A 21952-nucleotide genomic window follows, 5' to 3' on the forward strand; every position below is an offset into this window, starting at 1 on the left:
TATCAGTTTGGAATATAGGGAAAGTAAAATGTTTTTGAAAATTAAAAGAAAGGAAATGTAGGGAATAAGCAGAGAGAAAAACTGCGCTTCTGAACGGAGGTGACTCTTTTGTATTAATCACCTCCCTATCACCTCTATTGCTTCCGACAAAACAGGTTTTGCAATACCTCGAAGCACTGAAAGAAGAGGAAAAGTGACAGGCAGACTCATTAAAGACACAAATGAAAAAAAAAAAAAAGTATAATTGCTTTAGTTTTATTTTGTGTCACTGCAAAAGCTGCAACCTAGAATCTTAACATTTGGGACAAAGAAAGCAAGTGGACTGAATATTATTTCCAGTGCAAATATGTTTTATCTAAGACATTATTAAATTGCTTTAGAATTTTATGACAACCCCCCTCCCCCCTCCCCCCACACACCAATAAAATACCTGAAAGACTGGTACAGTATAGAAAAAAAAATGCCTAGTCTGTGTCTCATATTCACAGTTTAGATTTATCTTAATGTTTGCTTAATTCAAGGTATAGTATAGCATCAGGAATATGAATTTAAGAAATTAAATTATATTTTTCAAATAGTACTTCAGGATCCACGGAAAGAAAGGAAATATATATCTCGAGATAATGAAATTGAAAATCTAGTTAAAAAAAAAAAAAGAATGTTAAGGAACAACTTAGTAGCAAATACTGTATTTAAACAGCATGCAGTAATACACCGCATGCAAAATCTGTCAGAAATCTTTCTAACATTCTCTAGAAGGAAACTATTATATCCAAGAAAAAAATCAGACACGCCTTTTTATTCACATTTTTTACTTAGTTCAGCTCTGGATCTCGTTTTCCTTTCGTTCAATCAGGTTAACAACAGACGCAAAACTTGTCAATGAATCGTTTCGCAACGAAAATCGTTTAGAAACGAATCTGAATTTTCCTATAATTTCTTAGCGCACCTGTTTCATAAGACGATTGTGTTGATGAATGGCGAGCATCATGACGAAAGTGACAGTCCGATCATTATTCGAAGTGCAATTCCTATTTAGCTACAACCTATCGCGGATCGATACTTACGTCCCCGGCCAAAGCGCTTCACACTATAAGAGGGCGCCTCAAGTTTCCCTTCTTTGCATAGATCTTTTCATTTCATGCTTATCCTGGAAATCCTGGGTTTACCTTGTACCCTTTCTTATTTTTACGGAGATAGTTTAAATAAATGCTGTCGATCAGAGGAGTGGGGGGAGGGGGGGGTTACACCCCAAGAGTCGTGATTGGCTGGAAGAGTTGTGGAAGAGCAATCTGATTAACCAAGAGGGGAAGGAGCCTTGGGCCTCTTTTACTACGACTAGGGATAGAGTTGACTTGCTGATGTCTGGGAGGGTGAGATGTGCTGTGAACTGGAGCTAAAGACTCGAACTGCTTTCTGGGTTGTTGTTTGTTTTTTTTGGGGGGTGCATTATCCCATTTCGTATAAATGCCGGCTATGGAAGAGTTAAAAGAGATTCCTTTTCCACAGAAACAGGTTTCTTTCAGCATTAGCAGTCTCCTGCAAGGAACGGTGCTGAGCGACAATCTCAGGATGAAAGGAAAGGAGGCCGGGGAACCAGACAGCGGTCTCGGGCAGGCTGAGGGGGCCAAGGAGCAAGAGAAGAAAGGCGGCCCGCAGAAGCCCCCCTTCAGCTACAACGCCCTGATCATGATGGCCATAAGGCAGAGCCCGGGAAAGAGGCTGACCCTGAACGGCATCTATGAGTTTATCATGCAGAACTTCCCCTACTATAAGGAAAAGAGGCCGGGCTGGCAAAACTCCATCAGGCATAACCTCAGCCTCAACAAGTGCTTCCTGAAGGTGCCCAGGCACTACGACGACCCTGGCAAGGGCAACTACTGGATGCTGGACCCTTCCAGCGAGGAGGTCTTCATCGGAGGGGCCACTGGCAAGCTGAGGAGGAGATCCACCACTTCCAGGGCTAAGCTGGCTCTCAGAAGGGAGGCCAGGCTGGCCTCCAGCAGGGTGGCTTTAGCTGGATCCTTCTACTGGCCCTTGTCGCCGTTTCTATCTTGGCCACAGCCTCAGGCCCTGGGCTACAGCACCTCGCCAGCCTATCTGGGCCAGCCCAGCACTTATGCCTCTCATCAGCTGGGCTCGACAGCGATGGAGGGATTTTGGGGAGGGGACCCTTCCTCCAGCAGCCACCATCTCACTACCACAGCTGCCCTGCCCTGCTCTTTCAACCTATTAGCAGAACAAGCAAGCTATTATTTCTCGCAAAGATCTCTTCCCAGCATGACCAGCCAGAGCTCCTGCTTGGTACCCCATGCCAGTGTCCCCTGGAAGGGTCCCATTGACACCATAGACAGACGTCACCCAGGTGGCCTGGCCTCGGATCTTCCTTCCAGCTATCTCACCTCTCTCCATGAAGTCTGTTCTTGTGACTTCGGATTTCCCTGAGGAAAGCTAAGACTTATTTCTTCGACCGAGGCTGGAAGCTTTTTTTGGGGTGTGACTTTTGACTAATTAGCGCCGACAGCCTTGAAACAGGTCAGTTTTGCCCTCTGGGCTCTGCAGACGCTCGACTCGACTTTCCAGGCAAAGACTCGTATATACAGTATATAAGTATATAAGTAGGGTCTGGGTGACTTCATGCTGTGCCAAATTCGTTCTCAATTTTGATCGGATTTTATGACCTATTGGATTCCTATTTGCTACCCATGCCTTTTCTTCCGACTTGAATTTTGTGCATTAATGCTGGTTTCTGCAGGTTTATCTCATGCTACAGAAATAAAATTTTTAAAAAACCGTGCAACTTAAACAAGTAAAAGACGCACAATAGCTGTTTAATAAATAGAAATAAGATACTTCATCGTGCCATTTGAAGAAACTGATTCGGTTTATGATCTGTTCCCATGTTTCTATTATCAATTAAAAAAATTAATTCACTTTGATTTTATATTGTGTCATTTTCCCCCCAAATTCCTCTACCGAAAAGAGCTTTCAGTGTTTGCCGCAACATGTTTATTTTGGTGAAGAAAATGTCTGAAGAATTTTGTCAGCACTAAAATTCAAAATGTTATTTTGCCTCGGTTAAAATGTTTGTGCCATGAAAGTTCGGAATCAATGTTCATACAGTAATTTTATTGAAATGTTCAGGTTCCAAATCTTCTATTAATATGGAAATCTATTTTTTTCTGTTAAAATATTTGAAACTTTCCAAAACCCTCAATTAAAAGATTTTTAAAAATAGAATTCTGGTGAAAGATTTATGTTTTGTAAAATGCTGGCCATAGAAGGAAAAGAAATGAAGCAAATAACTTTAAACGTAAAAAGAAAAGTGTCTTTCTAAATCTACTTTATAACTGCATATTATATATTAGACATGTGGGTTTATTAAGTGATTTTTTTTGTTCAAATCATATGGAATAAACATGTACGCAGATATTTCATCATTAAAGTTACATGTTTGTTTTAAAGGGATTTGTCTCTTCTGAGTTCATCAGAATAATTTTCAGTTTTTTTTCCCCCATGTTTACCAAATAATAAATGTGATATTTGGGGGGCCTCTGTTAGAATTTTAAATCCCAGCTTTGGAGGGTTTAAAGTCCTTATATTTATATTTGATTTTTCTTGTCCCCTTCTCAAATTCTGTGAAGATTGCATTTATGAAAGAATACCACTACCTATGTGGGATTTTTGCAAGCCATATTTAAAACTAATGGAAAGCCAGGACAAAATCAGTCATGTTATTTTTAAGAAGTCTGTTTACAATTTTGGGTTGGTTTTTTTTTTCTTTTCATAACTTTGTGTGTGTGAGAGTGTATATATAAATATATATGCAGGGTGCCCATAAAAACAATCCTTGATTTTAAATGGTTACAAAATCAAAACTTATTAGAATATGTTTATAAATAAGATGACAGCAAATAAAAGTTCCAAAAAGCACGGTTAGCAAGATTTTACACAATTACTTGCACCTTTATAAGCTGCAATTGATGCAGAAGTTACAACCTTCACACAAAGCAACGCAACAAAATGACCAGGTGTGCGTCAAGTGGTCCCCAAAATCACCAGACAATACTGTTTGTGACTTTTTCCTTTGGGGGTACGTGAAAGACAGAGTGTATGTACCTCCACTATCCGCAACGATGGATGATCTGCAGGAATGCATCACGGAAGCTATAAACGCGATCACGCCGGATATGCTTCGGAGAGTCTGTTCCAAGCTCGATTATTGCATCGATGTTTGCAGAGTAACAGGCAGGGCGCACATCAAGAGTGTGCAATCAACAGATACCATATGAAACTTTATGAGTTGATAAAACTGTAGCCTCAAAGCTGAAAGAATATTCCAATAAATTTTGTTTTTGTAACCATTTAAAATCAAGGAGTGTACAGTATATTTGTAGATAGATAGATATAGATATAGTGGCTTCAGTGGCAAAATAACACTCAGAATTCAGGAAGTTGGTTGGTGGGCTGAGAACTTTCTAGCACCCTCTTGTGTGTGTATATATACAGTATATATTTCCTGAATTCTGAGTGTTATTTTGCTACTGTAGCTGAAGAGTGTTATCTTATTTTGTTAAGTACCAATTTGCAGAAATTAAATTCTATGTTTTGACATTGTTTCAGATCATTAATTGAACCATATCCACGTCATTCTCTAACAGCGGGACCTGGAGTGACCCGCCTCTATATACTCTTTTACCCCCTTTCCCACCTTCCTTTCACCTATCTCAATAAAACAAGACACTTTGTTGGTACAACCTGGCCGCAGCCCTGTTTATTGAATATTAAACATATTCATATAACCTTTTAACATAAATGAGCATATATAAATAACAGCCATAAATAACACATTAACAACAACCCATAACAATGGTATCACCATTGTGACCTTGATCCCGAGCTACCATTGGATGCAATTGGCCCCCGACCCCGCCATCTAAGCAAGGGTCCGAGGGGTGGCATGTCCCACACATGCCCCATTATCCAGGGTCATCCGACCCACCAGGCACAGCTCCCAGCCGGCCCACCGCTCATCCCTTGATGAGCCCATTAGCCAGTAGCTCGGGATACCGCCACAGGCCTGTAACGAGTTACAGGCCCCCCCCCCCAAAACAAAATTTAACAGGAACAGAGCTGTGGCTAGGAGCCCAACACTCGCTCACAACAGGAGGCGAAGTCGTCTAACAGCAAATCACTGCCTATTTCCGATAAGTGCACCCGATCCCTGTAGAACAGCCCCGAGCAAGACACATCCACCCAATCGTGTCTTATCTGAATACCCCCCCGCGCCTCGACCCATCGACCCACTTGTCGATTAACTTTAGCTAGTCCTCTAGTCCACCGCCGAGACGCCAACCGGCTCGGCCGCGGAATGATATCCGACCACACCAGCCGCGCCTCCGGGAACCAACCCTGAGCCACCCCCAACTCCCCAATGACTGTGTCAATCAGGTGCTTTTCACTAAGGGCGTCGACATCGTTGCCCCCCAGATGTAGGATCAGTAGGTCCGGACGCCGAGAGCGCCGACGCATGTCGTTCAGTAGATGTAGCAGCTGATGCCAGCGCATGCCCCTCTGTCCCCACCAGGATACGAACACTCCGCGATGCCCGAGGCCCAAGTGTTGACCTCCGGGCCGGACTATGGCACGCTCCCCTGCCCAATGGACGTAGGAGTGCCCGATAATCCAAACCGACAGGACCCGCTGCACCGCACCTGCAAGGCAAACCCCGCAGTTAGATCACCGTAACCAGGGAGTTAGAAAGAAGGGAGCTAGGCAGTGTCCCCCCTCCGCCAAAACACTCCCCCTCCAAGAAACCCCCCCATCCCGTCTACCACCCCATCCCTTAATGACCCCACTAGATCCTCCCTCCCGACTGAGAATCCCCACTAGCGGGACGCGGCGGTCGAATGTACCCGCGATATGCATCTGCTTCGGGTCCTCCGAGCGCCTTGCCTTTTAACCCCTCCCTCCCACGATCCTCTTCGGCTGCGACGTCTGCTCCCTTCCGGCGGACCGCCCCCCCCCTCGGGCACGCTACCCTGACCCCTCCTCTTGCCTAGCTAGTCCCACGGGCGACATGGCGGGCCACCCAGCCCCGCGTTAATGCCGCCCGTCGAGACTAGCTCTCGGGCTTTTTCTTCTGAAAACTATTCAGCATCCCCGCCTATTCTGTGTGACTTGCATTGGCTCCCTATTTCATCTCATATTGAATTTAAAGTGGTATGTTTGATTTTTACGATATTGGATGATAATGGTCTGGTTGCATTAAGTTATTTATTTTACTCATAGCCATTGTGATCAATGCATTATGAGAGTCAAATGCTACTTATAATTCCATCATTTAATTCCATGACTCATTCAGTTTTTTGATGTCCATGATGGTGGTACAGGAAACATTATTGTGGAATGCATTACCAGCTGAAGTGAAGAGAGCTAATGTGTTACATAAAAAAATAAGAATAACCTTATTGGGTCAAGCCCAGTAGCCCATTCTCACGGTGGCCAATCCAGGTCACTAGCACCTGGCCAAAACCCAAAGAGTAGCAACATTCCATGCTACCAAATCCAGGGCAAGCAGTGGCTTTCCCCATGTCTTTCTAAATAATGGACTATGGACTTTTCCTCCAGCAAATTGTCCAGACCTTTCTTAAAACCAGCTACGCTATCCGCTCTTACCACAACCTCTGACAATGAGTCCCAGAGCTCATGTATTCTCTGAGTGAAAAAATATTTTCTCCTATTGGTTTTAAAAGTATTTCCCTGTAACCTTATTGAGTGTCCCCTAGTCTTTGTAATTTTTGACAGAGTGAAAAATCGATCCACTTGTACCTCTTCTACTCCACTCAGAATTTTGTAGACTTCAATCAAATCTCCTCCTCTTTTGCACGCTCAAGAACCCTAACCTTTTTAGTCTTTCTTCATCCCCTTTATCATCTTGGTCGCTCATCTTTGAACCTTTTCTAGTGCTGCTATATCTTTCTTGAGATAAGGAGGCCAGAATTCTCCAGGTGAGGTAGCACCATGGAATAATACAGAGGCATTATAACATTGTTAGTCTTATTAACCATCCCTTTTTTAATAATTCCTAGCATCATGTTTGCTTTTTTGGCTGCCGCCACACATTGGGTGGAAGGTTTCATCTTGTCTACAATGACACCTAGATTCTTTTCTTGGGTGCTAACACCCCAAGGTGGATTTGGGTTATTCTTCCCAAAATTCATCACTTTGCATTTGTCCACATTATATTTCATCTGCCACTTGGACGCCCAGTCTTCCAATTTCTAAGGTCTGCCTGCAATTTTTCACAATCCACATGCATTTTAACAACTTTGAACAATTTAGTGTTATCATCTTGTGTGGCTGAATGCCACTTGTCCCTCTAAGAAGTTGGACGCCAATTGCCAAGGGTTGCATAACTAGTTAACATGGAGGAGTCTCATTTGTTATCAGAATTAACCAGATAAATCACCCCACCAACTAAAAATGCAATGCACCAAGTTTATTTTAAGTTTCAAGTTTGTCCCCTTCCCTTTTTGTTTTGTTTTTTCCCTCAATGTCTTCTTTCCTTTACAACATTGTAGTTCTCCCCACTCTCCTCTTGTATGCAAGCCCTCCCCATGTTTAGTATGAAAGGTTTGGTCCCGTCTGTAATTTTGAGTTGGTTTCCCTTTTTATACATTTTATTTAATTGTACAATATTGTAATTGTAGAATCTTATGATTTGCGTTTAATCAAAATTTTAATAAACAATGAAACTAATGTTTAAAATTTGATACAAACGCTTATAAAAAAAAACTTCTAAGCCTCCAGAATCGAGAAAGAGCTATGAATCTGTCAATCCTTTCCGTGTCCAGGCTGGGTGAGGTTTCCCATGTTACAGTTTAGGAAACTTGTGAAGACTATTTTAAGAAAGTATTCCCTTGAATGCAGAGGACATAATTTGAGGTTGAGGGGTGGTAGATTCAAGAGCAATGTTAGGAAATTCTACTTTACGGAGAGGGTGGTGGATGCCTGGAATGCGCTCCCGAGGGAGGTGGTGGAGAGGAAGACGGTGACGGAGTTCAAAAAAGCATGGGATGAACACAGAGGATCTAGAATCAGAAAATAATAGTAAATATTGAACTATGGCCAGTACTGGGCAGACTTGCACCGTATGGGGCTCATAATAATAATTTTTTAAAAAACGTCTAAAAAGTGACCTAAATGGATACATGGATGATCAAAAAGCATGATTGTCCATGTACCCATAATCAAAGCTGGTTTTAGACATATCTAAAAACAGCTTAGGCCTTTCCCCTACCTCTAAACACATAGAGCGAAAAGAGGCATTTTTAGAGGAGGGGAAAGGGCGGGCGGTGGGCCGACCTACACCTAGGCGTACAGCCGGTATAACCAAGAGTTTAGGCAGGTTGTCTAGTTGGCACTTATACGTTTTGACTTAGACCAAATCAAAACAGGTATAAGTGCCGAAAAAGGGGCCGCTGAGCTGATCACTGCAGCTCAGCGGCCCCAGCAACTGGCCTACCGCCTACTGAAACTATCACTGCAGGAGAGATGGCTCATCTCTCCTGCCGCGATGGTGATCGCCCAGGCCCCTCCGAACCGCGGCACTTCGGGGTGAGCATTGTGGCAGGGCATCTCCCCTGCCAGCGATCCTCACCCCAATGTGCCGCAGTTTAGAGTGGGGTGGGCAATCACCATCGCGGCAGGAGAGATGAGCCATCTGTCTTGCAGCGATCAGCCCTCCCCTGCAACTCGATCCGGGCAAGAGGGAGCCCAAGCCCTACTGCCCCGCGGCACCCCCGATTATAACTGGGCAAGAGGAAGCCCAAGCCCTCTTGCCCCGTGGCACCTCCGATTATGATTGGGTTTCAAGTTTAAGTTTCAAGTTTATTAAAATTTTTGATTAATCGCTTAATCTTACTTCAAAGCGATGAACAGAAACAATTAAAATTACAATATTAAAAAAAAAAAGCATTAATTTAAACATAACATTAAAATAAACTAGACTATGTGAAACTTAACAAAACACGAGTAAAAGGAAAAGGGGATTTGAACTACAAAATATTATAGAAAAGGAGGTCAGGCAAAAACACAAGGTTGGGAATTAAATGAATGGTCAAATACATCATTAATGAATTCAGGGTAAGACTTATTAATCAAAAGCGTCTTTGAAAAGGAATGTTTTTAAATTGGTCTTGAATTTATCAATATTGTGTTCTTCTCTTAAATAAATTGGTAGAGAGTTCCTCCTGCCCTCCTGCCCAGGTGAACCCCCTACACCCACTAAGATATGGGCAGGAGGGATCCCAGGCCCTCCTGCCCTTGACGCACCCCCTCCCATGAACGCCCCCCGAACCTCCAATCGGTCCCCTCCTACCAACCCGCGAAACCCCGCCAACCCCTTGACTCCCCCCACCCCCATTCCCCCTCCCCATACCTTAAATTAGTTGGCCGGATGGACGGGTGCCCAAGCCCGTCCATCTGGCAGGCCAGCCATTCGTTGAATGGCTGGCCTTAGAGCCTGATTGGCCCAGGCAGCTTGAACCCCGCCCACAGGTGGGGCCTGAGGCGCCGTGCCAACCGGAATAGGCCCAGTAGCATTAGGCCCCTCCACAGGGGTCGAGGGGGTTGGCGGGTTCTCACGGGTCGGCGGGAGGGGGCCAATCGGGGGTTCAGGGGGGGCGTTCGGGGGAGGGTTTGCATCGAGGGCAGTCATGTGTTCATTGATTTACTTTGGCTTTTTCCCTTCTTTTGTGAGAAATTTTATCACTGAATGGTACTCCAAATCTAGCAGTTTCTTACTTGAGTCACATGAGGACTCTCCTGACATCCTATCTCTTGGAATGTTAGAGTCGCACTGAGCTATAACTATGCATGAGTAATCTTGAAATATGCCACAACATATACAGACTAGTTTCAACATGCTTGCTACTTTCTCTCATAATCATGTAGATAAATTATTGAACACCTCTCATAGATCGATAGATATGAGGGTGGTTTGAAAAGTTTGGTTAAAAAGCAAGTTAAGCAACATAATCTCCATCAAGGGCTATATACTCAGTTCAGCGAGTTTCCAGGTTTTTTTCATATCATAGGAAAACTAGCTTTTTTATTAAACATTTCAAACCATGAGCAGTCTGTTTTCAGTGCTGCTTCTGCTCACTGGATGCCGTTGCTGCTTTGGTAAGTTAGAGGGGTCCAGACCCATTTTGAGGGAGGAATGGCAGACTTGGGGGGGGGAGGTGGACTAGAAGTGTGTGTGGGCCTGGGGGGGATAGATGCTGGATCCATAAGTGGGGGGAAAAGGGGGAGAAAAAGTAGGAGAGGAGCGGGAGAGAAAGTGACCCAGAAAGAAAGGAAGAACAGATGCTAGACCTACAAGTGGGGGTGGGGGGATCATAGAGTGTGGTGGGAATGGAGACAAAACTATTATTCAGCATGCACCAATCCCCATGGGTGCTTGATAACTATGTATACACACATACTTTCTTTCTACTTCACTGTCTTCTCTGCCCAAACTTGTACTACCCTCATGTAGACAGTATTTCACAAATTAATTTTGAGCTTGCTCAAAGACTTAAGTGAAAAAGAATGAGTCTAGTTGCCCTACCTCCCACTAACTATTCTCTAATAGAGGCTGTTTTCATGTGGAAGATGAAGTGTGTGGCAGCCTGGCAGGAGGAATAGGAACAAGGTCATGTTGATTTTAGCCTGAAACCCCATGTCCCATCTCCTTCAAGAGGGTATACCACTTAAAGTTTCAGAAACAAACATAACCCAAAGGTTTCCTTTAGTTACAAAGAAAATGTATTCATAATTAGGTACTCTTGATCTCTCATTAAATTCTCTTCAGTATTTATATGTTATAGTTACTCTTATTTTTTTCCATTGAAAATACATATTTCTAGTATCTCCTGGTATAATTACTTATTCTTAGAAACTCTTGATCCTCTCCTGTTCCTTTTGCTATTGAGGTGAGGAAAAAAAATATGGCTGTTGATTACTCTTTTCAGTCAGAGATGACCCTTGGTGCTTTGCCAGTTGTTATCTGACACCGAATTCAATTTACTTTTCATCTACTGCACAACTTATCTTCTACCAACCTCACTTCACTCATGTCAACCCTCTCCTTAAGTCACTTCACTGGCTCCTTATCTGCCATCGCATACAGTTCAAGATCTTATTGCTGACCTACAAGTGTGTTCATTCTCCTACCTTTCAATATCTCTCCTCGCTTCTCTCTCTTTTTACACCTCCCAGAGAACTCCGTTCCGCAGATAAGCTGCTCTTAGTTTTGCCCTTCTCCTCCACTGTCAATTCCAGACTTCATTCCTTTCATCTAGCTGCCCCCTATGTCTGGAATAAATTACCCGAGTTTCCCTGTCAGGCCCCTTCCCTTCCCTTGTTTAAAAGCAGACTGAAAACCCACCTTTTTGATATGGTCTTCAATCCTTAACCCAATTCCTCTGTTTTCCAACCCAGCCAGCTGATTAACCGTTCCCCTTAACTGTATCCATGACATCCTGTTTGTCTGTCTTGGCTGTTTAGATTGTAAGCTCTTTAGAGCAGGGACTGTTTTCTTCTTCTTGATAACTCTGTGCAGAACTGCATGCATCTGGTAGCATTATAGAAATAATTAATAGGAGGAGGAGAAATACCCAATTCCAGAAGTGGATGAGCGGCCTAGTGGTTAGAGCAGCAGGCTAAACAGCAGGAAAACCAGGATTCAAATCCAATTGTGGCTCCTTGTGATCTTAGACAAGTTGCTTAACCCTTCATTACCTCAGGTGCAAACTTAGATTGTGAGCTCTCTGGAGACAGGAAAAATACTTATCCTATCTGGATGTAACTCATTCTGAGCTATAGGGTAAAGGGGATGAGACTTGATATATCACTTCTTCGGTGTGGTTTACACAATCAAAGTGGTTTACATGGGGCAAAGGAGTGTTAAGTGACTTGCCCAGAGTCACGAGATGCTGCAGAGGGAATTGAACTCAGAACCTCAGAGTGCTAAGACAGGCTCTAACCACTAGGTCACTCCTCCACTGAAAAGGTGTGAGCTAATTATTAAATTCTCCTTTTTCTGATGCATTTTTACCTAAAACATAACACAACATGACTTCCTACTACCTTCTAAAGGTGGTGTGATAATGTCATCTTTAACAATCTTCTAATAGCAGCATCATAACAATATCCGACTAATATCTCCTAAGAACTTTGTGATACCATCACCTTCCACTTCTTCTAAATTTCATAATCTCCTTAGGACTATGTGATAACATAATCTTCCACCAGCTTCTCAGGATTGAGGGTTAATATCATCCATTCACCAACTTTTAAGGGCTTTGTGAAAACATCACTTTCCACCACTTCCTGAGAACTGTATGATAACATTTGCTACCATCTTCTATAAAACCCATCCACCTTCTCTTAAGGATTTCATGATAATGTCACTCCTTCACCATCTCAGAAGTATTGTGTGATAACATCCAGGGCAGGATTAACCAATAGGCCAAGTAGGCACATGCCTAGGGCCCGAAATGGTCAGGGGGGGCCGATGAAGGAAGGCATCAACATTGTTTTTTCCAAACGGCGATGGGCCCCTCCAGCATCGATCGGCAACGCGGGCCCCACCCCAATCGGCAACGCAGACCCCCCCCCCATCGACGGAAAGTAAGACAAGCAAGCAACGTGGGTAAGAAAGGCAACGGGAACTGTAATTGTGTAAGAAGTGCTGCTTGCCCAAAGCTTCCTTCTGACACAGCTTCCTGTTTCTGCCTGGGTGCATGTTGGGGCGGGGCAGGGCAGGGGGGCCCAGTGTACTTGTGTGCCTAGGGGCCCTTGACGAATTAATCCTGCCCTGATAACATCACTACATAGAATAGCTAGACACCAATAAATAATCTTGTCTTTTGTACAACTGGAACAGCTTAATTAAATCATCTGATTTTAGTTTAGATGCAGAATTGTCACAGGTGAACTAACTAGTTTTAGATTGGCAGCAAGGCCAGTGAAAGAGGTATATGAGTCTTGTGCTCACCCCATCAACACTGATTTGCTTGTTGCTTCCCACCACCCTTTTTCCTCCATTTGTGGAAGCCTAGTAGTTAAAAAAGTGGGCTAAGAGCCAGGGAAAACAGGACTCAAACCCACATGACACTTAGAGGCTCTATCACTACAAGGAGGTGCTGAAAAGTTCTCAGCCCAACTAACCAACTTCCTACATTCTAGAAACATAGAAACATGATGGCAGATAAATGCCATCTAGTCTGCCCATCTGCAGTAATCATTATATCTTTCTCTCTCAGAGATCCCATGCCTTCTTGAATTCAGACACAGTCTCTGTCTTTACCACTTCTTCTGTGAGACAGTTCCACACATCTACCGCACTTTCTGTAAAAAAGTATTTCCTTTAATTACTCTGGAACCTATCACCTCTTAACTCCATTCTATGTCCTCTCATTCCAGAGCTTCCTTTCAATTGAAAGAGACTCAACTCATGCACATTTACACCACGTAGGTATTTATTTTATTTTTTTCCAATTCTTTATTCATTTTTTTTAAAACTTACAATAAGTGTAACAGTATTTATAGCATTTAAAATTCAAATACAACACTTAATATTCTGTTAAACATTATATCAGACTTTATCCTCCCTAATCAATTACACTCTTAAAATTCCAGAAAACATATCATAAACCCCATTCTTATATACCTTATTTAATGTTAAAATCAATAAAATCCCTTCCCTCCCCTCCCCCCACCCTGGATATGCATTTTTTAGGGAAAAAGAGATAGAGAAAAAAAGAAATATTCAATCATTACAATATTTTGTTAATGGCTCCCAAATCTCCTGAATTTTTCTAAAATTTCCCTGATGTGTGGCTATTATCTTCTCCATTTTATAAATATGACATAAAGAGTTCCACCAAAAACTGTAATTAAGTCTCTTCCAGTTTTTCCAATTACTTGAAATCTGTTGTATAGCAACCCCTGTCATAATAAGTAGAAGCCTGTTATTCTTAGATGATATTTGGCTCTTAGCCCTCATTGACATGCCAAACAGCACAGTATCATAGGATTATGCCACTGGATTTTCTAACATACAATTTATTTGACCCCCATATTGATTTCCAAAAAGCAAGAATCAATGGACAATAGAATAACAAATGATCTAATGTCCCAGCTTCAAGATGACAGTGCCAGTATCTATTAGATTTAGAACTATCTAACTTCTGTAAACGAACCGGGGTTCAAAATGCTCTATGTAACAGAAAAAATCAAGTTTGCCTCATAGATGCTGACACCAGGGCCGGATTAATCGCTAGGCCAACTAGGCACGTGCCTAGGGCCCGAAACTGTGAGGGGAGCCCGGTGAAGGAGGGCGACTCACCTTGCTATTTTTCAATGGCAACGGGCCCCCCCTCCCCCCTCCCCCGAAGCAATAAGGCCAACGGACCACCCGCCCGCAGCAACGGCAATGTGGCCGGATGTATTACTGGAAGATCCAGCAATGACTGCTTCTGCCAGTCCAGCCCCCTCTGATGTCCAGCCCCCCTCTGGAAGAAGTGATGTCAGAGGGGGGCTGGACCGGCAGAAGCAGTCATCGCAGAACTTTCCTGTAACACATTCGGCCGCGTTGGTTTTGCTGCTGTTGCTGCGGGTGGGCGGCCCATTGCTGTTACTGCGGGGGTGGGGCCCGTTGCCGTTGCTGTGGGGGGGGCATTGCCGCGGGGGGGTCGTTGTCGTTGCTGGGGGTGGCGATGCTGTTGATGCAGGGGAGAGGCGTTGCCATGGGGGAGAGAGAAAGGAGGATGGAAGGGTGGTGGAGGGAGAGAAAGGGGGCAGGGTGGTATGGAAGGGTGGTGGAAGGAGATAAAGGGGCTGATGGAATTGGTGTGCAGGGGAAGGGGAGAGATATAAGGGGAAGGATACTGGATGGAATTGGGTTGAAGGGAGAGAAAGGGGGCAGATGCTGATGGAAGTGGGAGGAAGAAAGAGAAGAGAGTGAAATGCCCAACCATGGGGATGTGGGAGAGGGAAGGAGAGGAGAGAGATGCCAGACCATTGGAGAAGGGAAGAGAAGATGATGGATGCCACACCAATGGGGGGAGGGAAGAAGAGATGGAAGGGAGAGGCAGACAATTTCTGGAAGAGGCACAGAAGGACAGAAGATGAAAAGAAGAGAGTGACAAGAAGATGAGGAGAGCAGAAACCAGAGAAGACAAAGGTAGAAAAAAAATTTCTATTTACAGTATTAATTTTTTTGTTTTAGGGGACATCACTGTTGCTTTAGGGGACATTGCTGTTTCTGTGGTGTTGCACTGTACGCAGAGTCCAGCTTCTTGGTGGTTTTATTTAACCTTTGTCTACGTATTTATATTTTATCCCCTCTTTTACAAAACTGTAGAGCATTTTTTAGCGCTGGCTGTGGCTAAAACCCATACTACACTTCTCCCTTGTCATTCGCGGGGGATACGGGCAGAGCCAGACCGCGAATGCCGAAAAACCATGATTATCCGGCTCTGACCCACCCCCACCTCCCTGCCGCCTTCCCGGCCTTACCTGGTGGTCTAGACTCTAGAGGGCTTTCGGGACAGGAGCGATCTTCCTACACTCCTGCCCCGTGCAGATCGCCATCAGGAAATGGCTGTAGGGAGTTTCCGACGTACTCTCGAGAGACTATGGGAACTCTCAGCAGCCATTTTCTCATGGCGATCTGCACGGGGCAGGAATGTAGGAAGATCGCTCCTGCCCCGAAAGCCCTCTAGACCACCAGCTAAGGCCGGGAAGGCGGCAGGGAGGAAAAAAAGATGGATTTTTTTTACATGAAGACTGTTTTTTTATTTTCCCCCTCCCCAGAAAAAATTGCGATTATATGAAACCGCGAGTGCAGGAACCGCGAATGGGGAGGGGGAAGTGTACAATTTCGTAAAAGGGAAGAGGTTAGTTTGTGATTACATATTCCATACTAGTCAAAGGTGTTTTCTGTGTTCTGTTTGTATGAAAGACATGTTTGTTTTTTTTGTAAGCGTTGACTAGCCTTGTTTGGTGAAATGCATCAGGCATGGTTCTTGGGAGCACCTTGAATTAACCTGATTTGAATCTCCTTATTTTTCTGCCAATCTTCTTTTGTTTCATGTTGGATTCTTTCGTTGCAAGTTAACATACATGGAGTGGAACGTGCTAAAGGAGTTACAGATTTGGTTGTTTATACATAGTAACATAGTAGATAATGGCAGATGAAGACCTGAATGGTCCATCTAGTCTGCCCAACCAATTTATATTTTTTTTTAATTTTTTCTTTTTAGCTATTTCTGGGCGAGAATCCAAAGCTCTACCCGGTACTGTGCTTGGGTTCCAACTGCCGAAATCTCTGTCAAAACCTACTGCAGCCCATCTACACCCTCTCAGCCATTGAAGCCCTCTCCAGCCCATCCTCCCCCAAACTACCATATACAGACTGTGCAAGTCTGCCCACTACTGGCCTTAGTTCAATATTTAATATTATTTTCTGATTCTAGATCCTCTGTGTTCATCCCACGCATCTTTGAACATATGGGCTACAGTTGGTTGATGTAGAGTGAGGCAGTTGAGAGGCGTTGTAAACTTGGTTATTAATATAGACATATTTCTGATAGTATTACTGCTTTACAAATATTTGAACACTTTTATATATGCATGGAAAGGGTTTAGAGTTAAAGTCCTGGGTAAGTAGGTGGGAAAGAAGGGGGATTTGTTCAGAGATATTTGGAGGCTGCATAGAAGAAAAACTGTGCACTGGTATGAATAAAAAAAGAAAAAGGAAATATAAGGGGAAATAAAGAAGTTAATAAGAAAACAGATAAATGGTGGCGGGACAGGGGCGGGGCATGGGTGGGGTAGGGGCAGGGCAGGGCCAGGGGGGCCCAGCTTACTTTGTGCCTAGGGGCCCTCGAAGAATTAATCCTGCCCTGGCTGACAGTGTACATCTCATCCTCCAAGACCAAATTCGTGGCCATTGAGATGCAGTAATTTAATGCTCCAAATGTCCCTAAGACCCGTTTTTGGTTTTTTATTCATAAATCCAGATATCAATTTGTACCACTGAGCAGCCTGGTGACCCAGAAAGTCCACCTGAAAACATAAGAACGGCAAACTGTACTGATCACGCCACGTATGTATTTAAATGTCTCTATCATATCTCCCCTCGCCCACCTTTCCTCTAAAGTATACATACTGAGATATTTAAGTCTGTCCCTATACGCCTTATGATGAAGACCATGCACCATTTTGGTAGCCTTCCTCTGGACCGACTCCATCCTTTTTATATCTTTTTGAAGATGTGGCCTCCAGAATTGTACACAATATTCTAAATGAGGTCTCACCAGAGTCTTATACAGGGGCATCAATACCTCCTTTTTCCTACTGGCCATTCTGAGCATTATTTTGCCACTGTAGCTCAAAAGAGTGTTATTTTGTTACGTGTCAATTTGCAGGAACAAAATTCTATGTTTTTGACATTGTTTCAGATCATTGATTGAACCATATCCATGTCATTCTCTTCTTGGTTGGGCTGAGAATTATTCAGCATTCTCTTGTAAAGAGTCTTAAGCCTTCAATGCATGGTTAATGTGCAGATAAAGACTACTGCACAACTACATTAAGAGGTTTTGTAGTAGTTTGCTTGTTTCCAAACATTAAACTGCATGTTACTCCATTTTCAGATTTTTTTTTCCCCCCTCAGGGCTTTTGCCATGGGCAGAGAGGAGGCAGTAAGTTGTCCTACATCAATTCTCAGCAGATACCATACAATGATAATAATAATAATAATAACTTTATTCTTCTTTACCGCCACAATCTTGCGACTTCTAGGCGGTTTACAATCAAGAGAGCTGGATATTCAGCGAAATACAGTAAGCAGATATTCAGAGGAAATATAGAGAGCAGAGACCTTAAGAGGCAATAGTACAGAAATACAATTTGCTGAACAAAATTATAAGATGTACATTTTAGTAGGTGATGTCCGACTGGGCTTGTTGGGAATAAATAGCAATGTAAAATTACGATAAGAGGAAGATAACAGATTATATATATAACAGTGCTGTGAATTCTGGTGGGATAGGGAGGGGGGGTCAATTGTTTAGGTATTTCTGGAACAGGTATGTTTTTAGGCATTTCCTAAATTCCCCGTAAGCAGTTATCGAAAGCAGTTGGTCTAGGTCTTTGCCCCATAGGGCTGCTTGGTGAGAGAGAAGGTGTTCATGGTATTTTTTCATTTTGCAGCCTCTAACTGGAGGGGAAATGAATTTAGAGTGTGTGTTTCTCTTGAGTTTATTGTTAGAGAATGAGAAAAGATCCGTTATGTACTTGGGGGTAAGACATTAACTATTTTTTCTGCGGCCCTCCAAGTACTCTATTTTTTTCTGCAGCACTCACATTTAAAGTTCAATATCTTTTCTTTCTCAAAACTGGCACATTTCAATCACCAAATTGAAAATAAAATCATTTTCCTACCTTTGTTTGGTAATTTCATCAGTCTCTGGTTGCACTTTATTCTTCTGACTGTGCATCCAATACTTCTTCCCTTCGTTCAGCCTCCTGTATGCTTCCTCTCCTCCAGACCTCATTCCCTCCCCCAACTTTTTCTTTCTTTCTCTATGTCTGTCTTTCTCTGATTCCGTGCCCCATTTTTTGCTTTGTTTCTGGTTCCCTGTCCCCCCTCCTTCTTTCTTTCTTCCTTCCTCCATGCCCCATTTTTTGCTTTTTTTCTGGCTCCCTGTCCCCACCACACCTTCTTTCTTTCTTTCTTCCATCCTTCCTGCCCTCCCCCATGCCACCGCCGCTGCAGAATAGGCTGCTGCCGCTGCTGCTATCGGAAACAGGCCAAGATCTCCCTGCTTCTCTTCTGCACGGGGCCGACCAACTCTCACTGCCTGACATCAATTCTAACGTTGGAAAGGACGTTCCGGGCAGCCAGGCAGTGATTGGCTAGCCAGAACATCCTCTCGACGTCAGAATTGACGTTGGGCCGTGAGAGTTGGTCGGCCCCGCAGGGAAGAGTAGCAGGGAGATCAAAGAACACGGTGCCGGCCTGATCCCCGATGGCAGCAGTGAGAAGGGAAGGGAAGCAGGTTGGGCACCACTTCTCTAGACGAGCCGCGAGCCGCACTCTAGGGAGAACAGTGGACCGCCCCCCCCTTGGTACGCCACTGGAGCAGCAGCGTGTCTGGCCGGCTCGTTCGTTCAAAGCTGCAGGTGGCGGCTCCTTGCGAGATCCATGCCTGCGTCTGAAGCCTCTCTGATGTTGTGACATCAGAGAGGCTTCCAATGCAGGAGTGGATAGCGCAAGGAGCCGCCAACCCGCGACTTTGAACGAACGAGCCGGCTGCTGCTCCAAAAGGAAGAAATTGATCGCCTCCAGACCGCGGGCCGCAAATAAAACCTGGAGAGCCACATGCGGCCCATGGGCCGCATGTTTGAGACCGCTGGTCTAGAGTAACTACTACATGGTCTAGAGTAACAACTACATGGTTGAATACAATGGAAGGATCACACAGAAACATTGCCGGACAGGTAGGTTTAGGCATGACAAAATTAAAATTTTCACGAAATAAAACAAATAAGGAAAAAGAAGTGGAACTGAAAACTTTATTCCTATTATTCTCAGCCATTTATGCTATAGATATGAAAAATAAGCTATTATTATTTTTATTATCATTATTATTATTTATTGTGACATCCATACTACTGTTCATACTTGCATATGTTGTATACTTGCAGTGCTGGTGATATGTTACATATTGTCCTTATGGTACATGATAGAAATGATTCCTGGATTGTTCTAACTTGTGAATATTGCAGATATTGGATTATTGTTATATTCTATCTGTTCTTTGATATTTTCTTGTTTTATTTCTATTGATATATACCAATAAAAATATTGAACATAAAAAATAAATAAGCTAGTTCCAAATTCCCAACACTCATAGAGGTATGTCTTATAAAGTGCACTAGCAAATGGGCTTAGTGTGTGTTAATGCAGGATTTCTTTGCATGCTAAGCCTATTTCTAGTGTACCTAGGATTTCAGCAATTTCCAGTACAGTGGTGCCTCGCATAACGGACGCCTCGCACAGCGAACGCTGCGCACAACGAACTCCAGGTCTTGCTTCCCACAACGAACTTCGTTTCACACAACGAAGTCGCCCGAGCTGCATCCTTCCGCGCAGTGTGCGTGACGCTACCGGCTACCCTCCTCCTCCTCCATCAACCAAATGGGAAGTTACATCATGAGGGGAGAGGAAGGAGGAAGGAAGCCGTTGGCAGCATACGCACTGTTAGAGCCCCGTGGCTTGTGTTAAAGTTGTTTACAGACTTCAACAGCAGCGGGAGAAAGCAGTCGCCGGCCCTGTTTCGCCGATCGAGGGGGGGCCCTGTTTCACCGATTGAGGGGGGGGTGCCTGGTGTTGCCGATCACTGCGGGGGGGGGGGGGGGGCGGGCTTTGGCAGAGGTGGGAGAAAGCAGTAAATGAGTGGAAGTTGGCAGGCCTGGGGATGGAAGGGCAGTCGAAATACGGTATGTTGGAGCAGGGGATGAGAGGGAGGGAGAGAAGGGGAAATATTGGACAAGGGCAGAAGGGATGCTAAATCATAGGGTGACAGGCAGAGAGAACAACAGGAAAAAGAGTGGAAGCAATCTTGAACCCTGAGGGTGAGGGAAGAGAGAGGTGGTGAGATGATTGATCATGGGGAGAGGGACAAAAGGGAATAGAGATGGGATAGGAAGATAGTGGAAGTAAAAGGACAGGGAGATGTCAGGAGAGGAGATTATGGGCTACAAGAATGGAGGGAGGAGATATGCAGGAAATTGTGAAATTGTGGGACCGACCAAGGGACGGGGGTGGCAAGGACATGAATGAAAGGAAGATAACTTTTAGCCCCTCACCGCTGCTGCTTTCCCGCTTGTGCCTGATGCTGACGGCACAAGTTCTTCCCACTTCCATCATCTGCCTTCTTCTCTCCCTCCCTCCATCCCAGGCAATTCACTGAGAGGGGCAGGATAACTGATGGCACTGCGCTTAACTGCCCTCTCTCACTGTAAAATTAGACTCTACTTAGTCTGTCTTTAAATTTAAAAAATGTGTGTTGTTTTAAAAAACAATTATGTTTTTAGATGTATCTAAATAAAAATAATAACAAAAAATTTATCTTTTTTTATGTCATCTTAGCATATTTTATGCTACAGAACGAATTATTTTTTTTAACATGTATTGTTATGGGAAAACGCGTTTCACATAACGAACTTTTCGCATAACAAACTTGCTCCTGGAACCAATTAAATTCGTTGTGTGAGGCACCACTGTATTTCTTTTTCATGCCATGTGTAACCTGAGAAAAATTGATGGGGGAAGCATTTACCACCTCCTATTTATTTCAGTTGGCGTTTAAATTTATGAATGTATGTTTTAATATATTTATTTTAAGAAATCTTTGTGTGTGTGGGTCTGGGCTGTCCAGCTAGTGCATTCTGATGACTGCATACTTGTTAACACATCCATAATGTGGGAGCCAGATTACAGATTTATTTCACTTGATATATTGCTAATATGCAAAAGCAATCAAAATTTTAACACATTTCAGAAAGGAACTACAAAATTTAATAGGAAGGGACCCCTACAAACTTTAATTTTGTAGGGGTCCCTTCCTATTAAATTTTGTAGTTCCTTTCTGAAATGTGTTAAAATTATGATTGCTTTTGTATATTAGCAATATATCAAGTGAGATAAATGCAACTGTTGTAATTGTAGAGTATAAGATATAACAACTATAAATATATAAGAAATACATAAGAAAAATAATAGGTAAGTAAATAAATTTAAGACTCCTTTTACAAAGCTGCTGCTGGCATTGTAATCTGGAAGCAGGGACTCTAGAGTGGTTGATCATTGGAACAAGCTTCCAGTGCA

General features: G+C 43.5%; 1 protein-coding gene across 1 annotated transcript; it reads left to right on the forward strand.

Annotated features, from left to right (window-relative positions):
- The first annotated feature begins 1359 nt into the window (after positions 1 to 1359).
- On the forward strand, positions 1360 to 3356 carry LOC117365728 (forkhead box protein G1-like). The gene has a single exon (XM_033956483.1). It carries the CDS (start codon positions 1468 to 1470, stop codon positions 2443 to 2445), a length of 978 nt encoding a protein of 325 aa, XP_033812374.1. The 5' UTR covers positions 1360 to 1467; the 3' UTR covers positions 2446 to 3356.
- Positions 3357 to 21952: the final 18596 nt, after the last annotated feature.

Source organism: Geotrypetes seraphini, chromosome 8, assembly GCF_902459505.1.
Source record: "Geotrypetes seraphini chromosome 8, aGeoSer1.1, whole genome shotgun sequence".
NCBI lineage: Eukaryota > Metazoa > Chordata > Amphibia > Gymnophiona > Dermophiidae > Geotrypetes > Geotrypetes seraphini.

Excerpts from the sequence above, each read along its gene's own strand:
- LOC117365728 (XM_033956483.1), top strand. The coding sequence starts at position 1,468 with ATGCCGGCTATGGAAGAGTTAAAAGAGATTCCTTTTCCACAGAAACAG.